A 14636-nucleotide genomic window follows, 5' to 3' on the forward strand; every position below is an offset into this window, starting at 1 on the left:
TACCCTTGAGAAAATAAAAAATTGCAGGCTAAAAAATCATTTTTGAGGGGAAAAAAAAGGATTTTTTATTTTCACGGCTCTACGTTATAAATTTCTGTGAAGCACTTGGGGGTTTAAAGTGCTCACCACACATCTAGATAAGTTCCTTAAGGGGTCTAGTTTCCAAAATGGGGTCACTTGTGGGGGGTTTCTATTGTTTAGGCGCATCAGGGGCTCTCCAAACGCGACATGGTGTCCGATCTCAATTCTAGCCAATTCTACATTGAAAAAGTAAAACGGCACTCCTTCTCTTCCAAGCTCTGCGGTGCGCCTAAACAGTGGTTTACCTCCACATATGGGGTATCGACATACTCAGGAGAAATTGCACAACAACTTTTTTGGTCTAATTTCTCCTGTTACCCTTGTCAAAATAAAAATTTTGGGGCAAAAAGATCATTTTTGTAGAAAAAATGCGATTTTTTATTTCACGGCTCTACGTTATAAACTTCTGTGAAGTACCTGGGGGTTTAAAGTGCTCACCACACATCTAGATAAGTTCCTTAAGGGGTCTAGTTTCCAAAATGGTGTCACTTGTGGCGCGTTTCCACTGTTTAGGCACATCAGGGGCTCTCCAAACGCGACATGGCGTCCGATCTCAATTCCGGCCAATTCTGCATTGAAAAAGTCAAACGGCACTCCTTCTCTTCCAAGCTCTGCGGTGCGCCCAAACAGTGTTTTACCCCCACATATGGGGTATCGGCGTATTCAGGAGAAATTGCACAACAAAATTTATGGTTAAATTTCTGTTTTTACACTTGTGAAAATAAAAAAAAATGGTTCTGAAGTAAAATGTTTGCAAAAAAAGTTAAATATTCATTTTTTCCTTCCACATTGTTTCAGTTCCTGTGAAGCACGTAAAGGGTTAATAAACTTCTTGAATGTGGTTTTGAGCACCTTGAGGGGTGCAGTTTTTAGAATGGTGTCACATTTGGTTATTTTCTATCATATAGACCCCTCAAAATGAATTCAAATGTGATGTGGTCCCTAAAAAAAATGGTGTTGTAAAAATGAGAAATTGCTGGTCAACTTTTAACCCTTATAACTCCATAACAAAAAAAAATTGTTTCCAAAATTGTGCTGATGTAAAGTAGACATGTGGGAAATGTTATTTATTAACTATTTTTTGTGACATATCTCTCTGATTTAAGTAAATAAAAATACAAAGTTTGAAAATTGCTAAATTTTAAAAATTTCCGCCATATTTCCGTTTTTTTCATAAATAATCGCAAGTAATATCGAAGAAATGTTACCACTAACATGAAGTACAACATGTCACGAAAAAACAGCCTCAGAATCAGCAGAATCTGTTAAAGCGTTCCAGAGTTATAACCTCATAAAGTGACAGTGGTCAGAATTGTAAAAATTGGCTCTGTCACTAAGGGGTTAAATAGATTGTGCAGCTCAATATAAATAAAAATAAATCATTGTAACTGATTCAGCAGGGAAATTCTTCCTTTTTGTGTTATGTGTTCCTGAAGTCATGGAGCTGCACCGTAGGCGATGTTAAGCTTTGTGTTGTTATGCTTTTCCTATAAATAAGAAATTGAAATATTGGACATTACTTCATCTTTCTAAAGGAGCCGCCCCAATCATCCAGAGCGGTATTAACTAATGAGATATCTTCCCGGGCCTTTCAAGGACAAATCTGCGGCTGCTTTTTGCTTCCCATATACTTGGTTATTAGGACTTTCAGCCCACACTCCCTGCTGTCTATTGATTTAGCTCATTAAGTGTGGGAACATAATTTCATTTTCTAAGATTTAATACAAAACCTGAATGTAATATTATTGTTTTTTTCCTTTTTGGGCAAAAAGCTAAGGAAATTACTAATAATCAGGTATTAAATTACTAAATCTGTTGATTAAGATAACGTTAAAAGAGCTTGTCTTGTCTGTAGCTCTGGCAGCGTGGAGTCAGATAAATGTACCGTATTGAGCAGGTCTTCCCCATGCTGTTTCCTTCCTGGAAGAGCGGCCGTTCATACCGTGGAAATCAGGGGACCACGTTCTCCTTTGTCTGCGTGTGTTCTAAAAAAAAACAGACACCTATGGGTCCGTAGGCTAATGAAAACTTCCAGTTTAGATGGTATTTTCTAATTAAGGTTTTAGTTACCCCTGCAGGTGAATGTTATAAAAGTATACATGTTATTAACAAATTTGCTGAATATATTATTTTCAAGATTCTGTAGGTTATATTCAAAAGAAATAATACATTAATCATCATGTGTGCATCAAGATGATGAGAAAATAGCGTTATGATATTGGGTGGTTGTTTTTGTTTGTTTTTTTACATTTGTGGAGATTAGTCCTTATTCTTTTGTCATTAGACATTGAAACAATGTTTTGGGTTTTTTTTGTTTGTTTGGTTTTTTTTTTACATTTTTTGTTTCATTGAGTAAAAGAACCCAAGTAGCACATTAAATATTCTACTGTTCCTTTGTGCCCAGGTACCGGTGCATCCTGCATATATCCATTACTGGGGACCACGCTGAATGGCTGGTATTTCCTTGCAACTGAAGTGGATGACATCTGTTATAATTACGCCAAGAAAAATGTTGAGCAGAATCATTTGGCAGATCTCATTAAAGGTATGTATTCAAGACGATGAAGGTCTAACGTGAGTGATAGAGTACAGTATTTTATCACTGACATAAAGGAGTTGTGTATTGACCCTATGGCCACCGCAAATACTGTTCATACAAAGTGACGGACATCATAGTTTGTCATTATTTTATTATAATTTTTAAAGGTTACATTTCTGTGTCTGACTTGTACTGGTCCTCCCAGATGCATACGTAACTTTTTGCATTTATCTTTTGTCTAACTCCATTTCTATAGAGACCTACAGATGGGTCCAGAAATATTTAGATAGTGATACAAGTTTTGGCATTTTAGCTGTTTACCAAAACAAATTCAAGATAGTTATATAATCGATCTGGGCTTAAAGGGAACTTGTCAGCAGTTATGGCCGCTATAAGATACGGCCACTGCCTCTTCATCGCTCCCCGGCATCGCGTTCCGGCACAGGCGTACTTCTCTGTCTTGTTGAGGGCAGAGCAAAGTACTGCAGTGCGCAGGCGCCGGGAAAGGTCAGAGAGGCCCTGCGTTCTGCAGTACTTTGCTCTGCCCTCAACAAGACAGCTAAGAACACCTGCACAGGAGCGTGATGCCGGGGAGCGATGAAGCAACAGGAGGGCAGGATCACAAGAAGATGGGAGATACCCGGACCTGCAACACCCATCGGACCAGATCTTCCCCCAGGTGAGTATAATATAACTTATTATTCTTCACTTGCAGGTCGGATCAGGGGCTTGCCTACAGCATTATAGAATGCTGTATATAAGCCCTGAAATGCGGTGGCCCCATCTTATATCGGCCAAAACTGCTGACAGGTTCCCTTTTAATGTGCCGACTGTCTACTTTAATTTGAGGGTATTCACATCTTAATTGGAGTAAGGGTTTACGAATGACATCTCTTAACCCCCGGACCATTTTCCGTTTTTGCGTTTTCGTTCTTTGCTCCCCTTCTTCCCAGAGCTATAACTTTTTTTTATTTTTCTGTCAATATGGCCAGGTGAGGGCTTGTTTTTTGAGGGACAAGTTGTACTTTCCTCACCTACTGTATTCTCACCCATCCCTTGTAGATTGTGAGCCTTCGCGGGCAGGGTCCTCACTCCTCCTGTACCAGTTATGACTTGTATTGTTTAAGATTATTGTACTTGTTTTTATTATGTATACCCCTCCTCACATGTAAAGCGCCATGGAATAAATGGCGCTATAACAATAAATAATAATAATAATACTTTTGAACAACACCATTGGTTTTAACATATCATGTACTGGAAAACAGGAAAAATAATTCCAAGTGTGGTGAAATTGCAAAAAAAAAAGTGCAATTCCACAGTTGTTGTTTGTTTGTTTGTTTTTTTTTTTTTGTTTTTTTAATACCATGCTCACTAAATGCTAAAACTGACCTGCCATTATGATTCTGCATGTAATTACGATTTCACAGACACCAAACATGTCTAGGTTCTTTTTTTTATTTAAGTGGTGAAAAAAAAAATCCAAAATGTGTTTTTAAAAAAATGGCACCATTTTCCGAGACCTGTAGCATCCTCATTTTTCAGGAACCGAGGCCAGATGGAGTCCAGAGTAACTCTGCTGCCACATTATAGTGAATGGATCCCTCGGGGGTCTCGCCTGAAACGCGTCACTAGGAGATTTAGAAGTAAACCCTGATGTGAGTGCTCAGCGTTGAACACCGGATAAATGTGGTCCCAAATGTTATGTAAAATGTTCCCTACACAAGCTTCAAATCAATCCAGAAAAAAGCAAGTCCCCGCTCAGCTCCATAATCTGTAAATGGAATTATAAGGGGCTTCCACGTTACTGGAAGTACAAAGGCTCTGGAAAAGTGCTATAGCTCCTCGCTCGCAAAGGAAATTCAGCAAATTCTGCACTCCCAAATCCAAATGCCTCCTCCCTTCTGAGCACCACAGTGCACCTAAACCACATTTAGCGTCCACACGTTTGGCATTTCTGTAGCGATGCCAGCCCACCAAATTTACAGGTGCATGTCTCCAGAAGCATGAGCTGGGCACTACCATGTAATGGTCACTACAACAGACGGGCACTACAATGGCAGTTTGCAATTTTCACTCAGCAGCATCCACTGCTGCTTGTTTCTGGAAAACGCCCATGGAGTCAAAACAGTCACTACACCTGTAGACAATTTCCAAAATCAGGTCACTTAAGGTGGGATTCTGCTCTTCTAGCACTTAGGGGCTATGTATATGGAGTACGCAAATTATTCTACCAAAATTTTGGCTCCAGGAGGAAAATAGCGCTCCTTCCCTCCTGAGTCTCGCCATTAGGCTAAGCAGTACTGTACAGCCACATATGGAGTATTTCCACATTCCGTAGACATTGTGAGACACATTTTGGTGCCACTTTTACCCATTTCCCTGTGTCAATATGTAAAATCTGGGGCTAGAACAAAATTTTGGTGGTAAAAATGTAATTATTTTTTCTCACCCAATGGTATAAAATTCTTAGACACACCTATGGTGTCAATATGATCTCTGTACCCGTAGATTAATTCATTGATAGGTGTTGTTCGTAAAATAGGGTCACTTATGGGGGGTTCTGCTATTTGTGCTTTACCAATGTGACATGGCACCCTCAAACCTGTCCAGGAAATCTGAACTCCAGTATGGCACTTCTTCCCTTCTGAGCTTTGCACTGTGCCTCAAAAGTAGTTTTCGGCCACATATGGGGTATTGGTGTACTCAGGAGAAATTGCACAATAAATTTTGTGGTCCATTTTTTCCTGTTATTAGGTTAAAAAACATTCTTGTGGGAATGTGATTTTTGTTTTTTTTTTTATTTCCACCACTCAAACTTACAAACTTCTGTGAAACACCTTGGGGGTTCAAGGTACTCTCCACACATCTAGACAAGTTCCTTGAGGGGTCTAGTTTCCAAAATGGTGTCACTTGTGGGGGGTTTCCACTGTTTAGGGGCTCCCCAAATGCGACATGGCGTCCGATCTCAATTCCAGCCAATTCTGCATTGAAAAAGTTAAATGGCGCTCCTTACATTCCGAGCCCTGCCGTGCACACAAACAGTAGTTTTCCTCCACGTTCTGGGTATCTGTGTATTCATGAGAAATTGCACAACAAATTTTATGGTGCATTTTCACCTGTTACCCTTGTGAAAATTTTTTAAAAAATTTGGGCTAAAAAACATTTGTGTGAAAACTTTTATTTTTATGGCTCAACATTATAAACTTCTATGAGGCACCTGTGAGTTTAAGGTAGTCTCCACACATCTCGATAAGTTCCCTGAGGGGTCTGGTTTCCTCAATGGGGTCACTTGTGAGTGGTTTTCACTGTTTAGGCACATCAGGGGCTCTCCTAACGTGACATGGCGTCCTCTAATTATTCCAGCAAATTTTACATACAAAAGGTCAAATGGCTCTCTTTCCCTTCCGAGCTCTGCCGTATGCCTAAACAGTAGTTTTCCCCCACATTTGGGGTCTATTTTTTCCTGTTTTTACAAAAATAAAAAACTGTGAGTCTAAAGTAAAATTTTTGTGGAAATAACCTGAATGTTAATTTTTTTCCTTCCACATTCCATTAATTCGTGAAGCACCTGAAAGGTTAATAAACTTCTTGAATGTGGTTTTGAACACCTTAGGCTGCCGTCACACTATCAGTATTTGGTCAGTATTTTACATCAGTATTTGTAAGCCAAAACCAGGAGTGGGTGATAAATACAGAAGTGGTGCATATGTTTCTATTATACTCTTCCTCTAATTGTTCCACTCCTGGTTTTGGCTTACAAATACTGATGTAAAATACTGACCAAATACTGCTAGTGTGACGGCAGCCTAAGGGGTGCAATTTTTAGAATGGTGTCAGTTTTTAGTATTTTCGGTCATATAGGCCCCTCAAAGCCACTTTAAATGTAATGTGGTCCCTAAAAAAAAAAAAAAAAAAAAAAAAGAGAAATCGCTGGTCAAGTTTTAACCCTTATAACTTCCTAACAAAAAAAATTATGTTTCAAAAATTGTGCTCATGCAAAGTAGGCATGTGAGAAATGTTATTTGTTAACTTTTTTTTTTCTTTTTTTTTTAAATAACTGGCAGGGCGTAAAAATTAAAAGTTAGAAAATTGCAAAATTTTCACCAAATTTCCAATATTTTCACAAATATCATGAAGTACAATATGTCACGAAAAACAGTTTCAGAATCAGTGGGATACGTTGAAGCGTTCCAGAGTTATAGCCACATTAAGTGACATTGGTCAGAATTGTAAAATTTGACCGGTCATGAAGGTGACAACAGGGTGAAGGGGTTAATAAAGATGTCTAAATCTACCATCAAAGGCAGAATGGCATTGTGGGCTTGTTGTGCACGTTGGCTTTACATGTACAAAGCTACAAATGTTTCTTTTTTTTCCTTTTTATTTTGTTAGTAAAAGACTCCTAATTAAAGTAGAAATATACCCGTGTCCCTGGATGTAGCCATAGAAACCAGATTGAAAACCTCCATTGTTTACATCGGTACCTGCATTCAGAGATCTGCAAAATGCTTCACAATAGAATAAAAGGTTTAGATGACAAACTCCTCTCTGCTTGTTATACTTATTAATGGCAGAATTGCTTATTAAAATTAAAAAAGCCCTTTAAAGTTCTTTATCTGGTCCAATCCGACAAGCTGGTGATTTTCCACAGGTATGTTTTTTGCTTTTCCATGTGAAAAGAAGCCGCTATTTACATGGGTAACATCGGGCAAATAACGGGGGCGACAGATACTTTCAGTGTAGCATTTCCATGGGGCACCACTTTCCCAAGGTAGATTTCCAGACGTTTGACCTGTTAGTTCCGGGAAAGCAGCTTAGCCTGAAATGTTTGGCCCCATATAACCCCCCGAATTTTAAAATTCGCTTTCCTCCATTGGTAAATTCACCATTAGCAATGTGTTGGCAGTAGGGGTGAATAAGTCGGCACTGTTGGACACTGAAATAATGGGACACCTACTCCATTCTTATCCCCTGAGAGTTCCCCTTGCCCACATTCATGCTGCCATCCATAAAGACTGTTAAGGAGGATTAATAATCTGTTTTTTGGTTTGTTTGTTTGTTTTTTTTCATGTTTGGGTCCGTTAGATCCATAGAAAGGAAATGTTAATGTTACAACATGCAGGAAATTCTAGATAATAATTGGTGAACGTTTCATGTTTTGCTATTATTACAGTGAATTGTGGTTAAATTGTCTCACTTTAACATTATTTTTTTGTCCTTTAGTTGTTAAAGTCCCTCAGAAAACACTTCTGATGGATGCGTTAAAAGAGGAGTCTGGCATCATCTATGATTTTTGCATGTGCAATCCTCCTTTTTTCGCCAATCAAATGGAAGCTCAGGTACCGTAGGTCCCACCGCGTTCATCACTAGTGATTGACTGTATGATCTCAGTATAGAGTGACATGTTAGCACCTGTCTGTCTCACTAATGTTTCAGGCCTGGATCATAGCAGTCTGTTTGTGCCTTAAAGGGGTGGTCCGTTACCTATAATGCTATTTATAAATATCTATATTTAAGCCCCAACTGCTTAATTAGAATAATTAGCTTTATTATACATTTTCCTAGTAGGCTACCTATTCTCACCCCCTCCCACCATCAGGAGATGGCAGTGACAGATCTGTGGTAAGTGGCCACAACGCTGCCCCCTGATGATGGCCTAATTCAGGAGGGGTGATGGAAGCTGTGGGGAACTGACTGCAGGGCCATCCTCCTGTGTTGTCCTACTTGAGACTGCCCTCAAACGAAACATCACAGGAAATATAGGGATGTGCTGTATAGGGAGAACACTGGCAACATTTATAATTAAGCAAATGACAAAGGTAGTTAGGGCTAAAACATATAATGCCCTTTATAAATATGTATCGGACCACCCCTTTTAATTTCCGAGCTACATATGTCTTTTGTGGCTGCAGTTTTTTGGCACAAGGTTTGAGGAGGCTGGGTTTTTAAATAATTTAATAATAATAATTTAAGTAATTTAAATAATTGTTATTGTGAACAGTTAAGCAAGTTGAAGATGAAATGATCTCTAAAGTTAAAGACACATTTCCTTTGTATGTTAGGCAAAAAAAATATTATATATATGTATATATGTTGTCATTTTTTACATTTTAAAAGTTATAAAAGTGGAAATGGGCTGATGCAAAAGTTTGAGCACCCTTGGAGATTTGTGTGCTCAGATAACTGTGCCCAAAGTTTCAGGCCTTAATTAGCCTGTTAGACCTACACACTATTAGAAAGGTGCTTGTAATGTTGTGGTTTATTGAAGTATATGGTTACAAGGCAAATACATGGAAGTTTTTGACCATTTTAGCTTTGGAAAGAATTAATGCTTTGTCTTCCTGATGTGTCCCATTTTTTTATCTTTTGCATAAACCATATCTCCTATGCAAGCAGCGAAGTGTTGTGATTGTGCTGCACAGGATGCTCCCCGCTGACTCCTTCTTCCTGAGGTTTCCAAGGCAGCTCTTATTAAAGGAAATTATTTTGTACTTTGAGCTGCTCTAGAATAGTCTTCATGGCTAAAACTGTCATTGATTTTTACATGGTGGTACATTCATCAAAGGAAATGCACCAGAAAAGTGACATAATGTCCTTTTGATAAAATCGTACGACTGGTTTGTGTAATATTAACAGTCCGTGTATTTTTATTGGGTTTTTTTTATGACAAGCATGACAAGTTTGCCCCCCCCAAAAAAAATTAAAGAGACACAGATTATTTACAAATACATTCAGCTCTCAAATACCACTATAAGCACAGATTAAAGGGGTTGTCCACTTGTACACTACTCAGATAACTACTTATCAATCACGATATTTCCCCAATGTAAAATAATCACAGCCTATACTCCCCTATTGTGCCAGCATCGGCTCTCCCGGGGCTTGCGTGACGTTGTTGCGTCATGTGAGCCCAGGAGCCAATCGGCAGCCGCTTCCCTCTCACTTCCTTCGGTTGTAGCTGACATTCAGAGGAAGTCGGAGAGCAGCAGTCGCACTCTCTTCCTCCAGGAGTCAGTTCTGTCTGAAGGAAGTGAGAGTGAAGCAGCTGCTGATTGGCTGCTGGGCTCACATGACGCAACAACGTCACACAAGCCCCGAGGGGGGCGGCGCTGACATTGCTGGAACAGCGCCGGCACAATAGGGGAGTATAGGCTGTTATTTTACATGAGAGTGATATAGTGATTGATTGAGAAGGGGTTGTCCAAGTATTGGACAATCCCTTTAACAGAGGGATGTCTGCTCTAATTGACCCCATGTACCTGTGCCCTGTTAGAACCTGTTTACTAGTCAGGGGAGAATGAGCAAAGAAACTGATCCGATCAGCTATCAATACAGTTAGAAGGGAAATCAAAATGGAACTGTTTAATTGCATGAAGAACTAAACACCAGCAAGATTTACAATTAATCATTAATATTCTAACCCTTCATCAGAGGAGAAGGGGTCACTGTTTCTCATTGTTCAGATTGACGGCTGGTAGCGGGAGACTTACAGGCCAGGCATTGGTCTCTTGGGAAAATTTATGCAAATTAGCTCTCCTCCAGAAGGATGATAACTGCCTCTGTAGCGCCAGTATACTCCCTCACAAAGCCATCCAGTACCTTGTTCTGCAGTGACAAGGAGCAAGACGCTTGTAACGGCTGTCTGCAGATGGCTGTCCTTTTCTTTTAAAGCACCACTCCAGCGTTTTCTGTTGGTTTTTTTGCAGCATTAGAGTGGTGCCACTAATCTACGTTCCCTGCTCCAGCACTATACTTCCCAGCCTCCGTCCTCATCTGTTATCGATGCTGCTCCCGTCATCTTCTCCAGCTTGTGACCTGTCAGATTACTCCAGTGTTTGCTTGCGATCCAGAAGTCACAGCTTAATGTAAGTCTGTAAGAGGCAGAGCGAGGCTCTCCTAGACTGCCATTTAGAGCTTGCGGCTTTCGGTCAGCCAGAAATTGCGTTCACAAGATGGCAGCTTGAGACCAGAGCGGCATCAGAAGCAGCTGAAGACGGTGGCTGGTGAGTATAATACTAGAACCAGGGCCGACTTAATTTAGTGGCACCACTCCAGCACTGAAATGTCAAAACAAAACGCTGGAGTGGTGCTCTAAGAGACACCATAATTTTGGCTATCATACATAAAGTCCCTGTGCATAATGGGTGAAAGTCCAAAGATCAAATGTGTAAGGGGGCCTCTGCTTGATGACTTGTATCAGGGGATAGAAGGAGAGAAGATGCTGCCACAAGATTCTGGCAGCGGCTCTGTCATAGAAGTTGAGAGAGTCATGTAGGGAGTTGGAAGAGATAGATGGCAACCAAGCAATCATTTGGCCGATGGCGGTCTGATGTGTATGGTCCGCTTTAGTCATGTTGCAAGACTTGTTAAAGGATTGGTCACAGTCTTCTAGGCGAATGTGTGCCCCACTAGGAGGCACTGGAGGGCGAGCTTTCTTACCGTTGTCATTGTGTGGCCATTGTCCTTCGTCGTGTTGCAGGGCTCCTAACCTCCGCTGGGGTTGTGTTAGACTGCCAGCCTACGTCTGCTTTGGTCGCCCTGTGGTGATGGACAATTTGCTTGTTCTCACTTTTGTCGTTTGAAAACTTTGCTATTAAATCCACTGATCTACTGTCCTGGATCGGTGTAGAGGATTTTCTACATTAGAATTCTCTGAGATATAATTCTTATTTCACAGCGTCTTCCATATAAATGTCTTCTAACTATACTATTAGTTTTTTCCTTAGTAAAATTGAAACCATCCTCTGCCCTCACAGGGAGTGAACTCTAGAAACCCTCGCCGGCCGCCCCCCAGCTCTGTGAATACCGGGGGCATTACCGAGATCATGGCCGAAGGGGGAGAGTTGGAGTTTGTAAAAAGAATCATTCATGACAGTCTGCAGCTGAAGAAAAGGTTAAGGTGAGACGTTTCTGTCCTGGCGGAAAAGAATAGCGAGTCAGTCCTTGTATAATGTCCGAGTGCTTGAGATTGCCCCATGGAATGTAATAGTCTGCAGCTAGCACTGTCCACTTCCTCGCATGTTATTCTTCTCACTCACATTGCCAGAGCAGCTTCTGACCATCAGAATAATACTGATGTACGTTATGGACGGTGATTTACACTTTTACGCTTTTTGGTATTGCATAGAAAGATGTACAAGTTATGCCTGAAGCTTTATTTGCCGTTCCCTGATGGAGAGAATTAAAAAGAAACAATAAATTTGTGGAAAAATTAGTTTTCACAATAAAAAATGCCCTATAAACATGTAAAAAAAAACATTTACAAAGCACTGCTAGAGATGACATAATACTGTTTTTTCCATGCTGTAAAAATTGCATAGAAAATAAAAGCCATGTACACTGTATGCACAGTTTCACATTGAAATAAATAGAAAAGGAATCTGTCTGTAAGATCATCCGTTACCCCACCCCTCTCCCCCATCACATATGTGGGCGTGCAGGTCTTTGAAATGTAATTAATTTGGCGTTTTTTTCCTTCCACATGCAAATAAATTAAGTGCTCTGGGCGTGACAGAGCACTTAAGATGCCCTTACCTCCTGAGGTTGTTTCTCCATCCTGCACCAGAATATTTAGCTTCATTCATAGCTCACTGTCTGATTTCCATGCCTGTTGCCTGATGTCACCCAGGCAGTGAGCTATCACTCAAGCTAAAGAGGTTGATACTGAACTGGAGGCGGAGGCTTGTTAAGTGCTCTGTTATGTCCAGAGCACTTCACGTCTCATGTACATATTAATTAAACACTAATTACTCAGGAATGCAGCAACAGATAGAAGATATAAAGGTGTTGATGGATTTACACTTCAAAGACCTGCATGCCCATATGTGCAGTTAGGGGCGAGTTGATCTTACTGTTAAATTCCTTTTAACCCGTTTTCAATGTCTTTTTTCCATGCAGGTTTTGGAACTGAGTGCTAAAGTTTACATTACAAAACCCTTATGTACATATCCTTCCTAAAAAAAAAAAAAAAAAAATGTATCTAGCTGTGGCCAACTCTTCCCAGCGGGACAATGACCACACGATTTTGTTTGATAATTGTGTGGCCCCTGCAGTTGGGCGGATGTTCAGTCTTGATGTTTGGCCTCTCCCGTCCTGCTAGGTGAACAAGCACCTCTACCATACGCTGCATTATGATCATTACGACACCGCTGCCATGTTACCGGGAAGTGCCTTCTGCTTGGCGGCCCATGTATAGTGTGTTGTGTCAGCCTCGCGGTGGGTCAGTGGGTGCTATTTTGCTTAATTACTAATAAAATCTCTGCGTTTGACAGCTGATCTGGCCGAACCACTGCGACAATTCACTCTGCTTACTGCTAAACCGAGGCTCTGTGTGATCCCGCACTCGTATCGCCCTCTGTAACGGTCAGGTGTGGTATTAAGCATGATTGGTGAAGACTGTCTCGTTCCTGACATGACAGCGAGCACAAGTGACTGCGATGCTTTGTGATTAGTAAACAGATGGGCTCCCCGACTTAAATCCTGAGCATGGCTGCTCTGAGCGCGCGATAAATCCTCCAGCGGGCTGCATTTACAGGAACGGCCCCAAACATGTTACCCGGGGCTGCTGCATTGAGCTGTCAAGAGCTCGCTCAGGGGAACCGGATATAGTGAATCCTTTCCTGAGTAAGGTGTGATGGAGATCTGCTTTTGAAGCCTAATTACGGTAGTATTTAGCTGGAAGTAGAAGTCATAAAGCAAAACACACCAGCAGCAGAGCTTTGTGTCGAAATGAAAAATTACAAAAACAGCAAAAAACAATTATTCAAGAAAGTAGTCACATGCTAAGATTGAGAATTGTAGAAAAGAATTGAAATTTTGGGTTAACTTCATGATGCAAAAAAAGGTGATAAAAATGGATGATTTCATTCAAGGCTCGTGCACACGACCACATTTTTAGTCTACCATTAAAAACAACGAACAGCACTCAGACCTATATTAATCAATGGGACCGTGCTGATGAGTGATTTATTTTTTTTATTTTATATATTTTTTTATTTTATATTTTTCCCACTGACCGAATCTGTGTATGATAAAAATGGCAGCATGCACTATCTTCTTCCGTAAATCGGCTGAGACGCTCCCATTCAAGTCTACGGCTGTGTAAAAAATCCCACACACACATGCCATATGGAGACGCAGTATAGCATCCAGTTATTACGGATACATTGCTATTTTGTAACATAAGAAATTATTGTAAATGTTCTTGTAAATGATTAATAGCTGCTGCGAAAAAATGGAAAAAAAAAAAACAGACCACACGAAAAGTGAGAAAAAAATTGTCAGATTTTTATGGATGAAACTAATTTTTCAAACGCTCGTGTGAACATGTACTCAAAATGTGAGCACTGATGATCATTTGGAAAGAAGTCAGTTTACAGTTTTTGACAGATAATTGCGAGTTCGCCAAAGATCTGTCAATGTTAGAACGTTCCCAGAAAGATCATCGACCACAAACATGTGACCAGTCTGAACGCTTGTCAATTCTTTCAGCGTTTTTTTTTGCTGCGTTTTTGGTGAATAAAACTAAATGTATTAAATATGTACTGTGTACAGATCCGACATGTAATACGCAGCAAATAGCTGTGCTTTATATTTAGCGTTTTTACTGCTAAGAGGGATGGTTTCGGCTGCAGAAAATAAACATTGCATGTAAACGAGGCCGTACCCTGCACAGTGGTGGTCCTGGCAACCCACTGTACAGGGAACTGCAACACCGCTTTAGGCACATGTTTCAATTTTCAGAAGCTCGATCAACTTTCAGCCAATGGATTACTTGAATCAGGCTCCCCTGCAATACCAGACTCAACCCATGGAAAAGAGTGGTGCTGTTTCTTGAACAAAAATCAAAACTTTTTTTTTTAAAGATCTATCAACTCCTTTGGTTCGTAGGAAAATAAACTCTTATTCCACATTCTTATAATTTTTTTATTCTGTTTTTAAACAAAGGCAAATGTTCAAACAAAAAAAAATTAACCAAAAAGCCGGGCCCACTAATAAGATCTGCAGTGTGGTC

General features: G+C 40.3%; 1 protein-coding gene across 1 annotated transcript in view; it reads left to right on the top strand.

Moving 5' to 3' along the window:
* The window catches only part of METTL16 (methyltransferase 16, RNA N6-adenosine), a 106302-nt gene that overhangs the window by 44373 nt on the left and 47293 nt on the right, over window positions 1-14636 (top strand). The window contains exons 4-6 of the mRNA XM_077294411.1: window positions 2486-2626; window positions 7847-7962; window positions 11380-11522. Coding sequence (XP_077150526.1) covers window positions 2486-2626; window positions 7847-7962; window positions 11380-11522 — 400 coding nt within the window. The remainder of the gene's footprint in view (window positions 1-2485; window positions 2627-7846; window positions 7963-11379; window positions 11523-14636) is intronic.

The sequence above is a fragment of the Ranitomeya variabilis genome, chromosome 3 (assembly GCF_051348905.1).
Source record: "Ranitomeya variabilis isolate aRanVar5 chromosome 3, aRanVar5.hap1, whole genome shotgun sequence".
Classification (NCBI taxonomy): Eukaryota; Metazoa; Chordata; class Amphibia; order Anura; family Dendrobatidae; genus Ranitomeya; species Ranitomeya variabilis.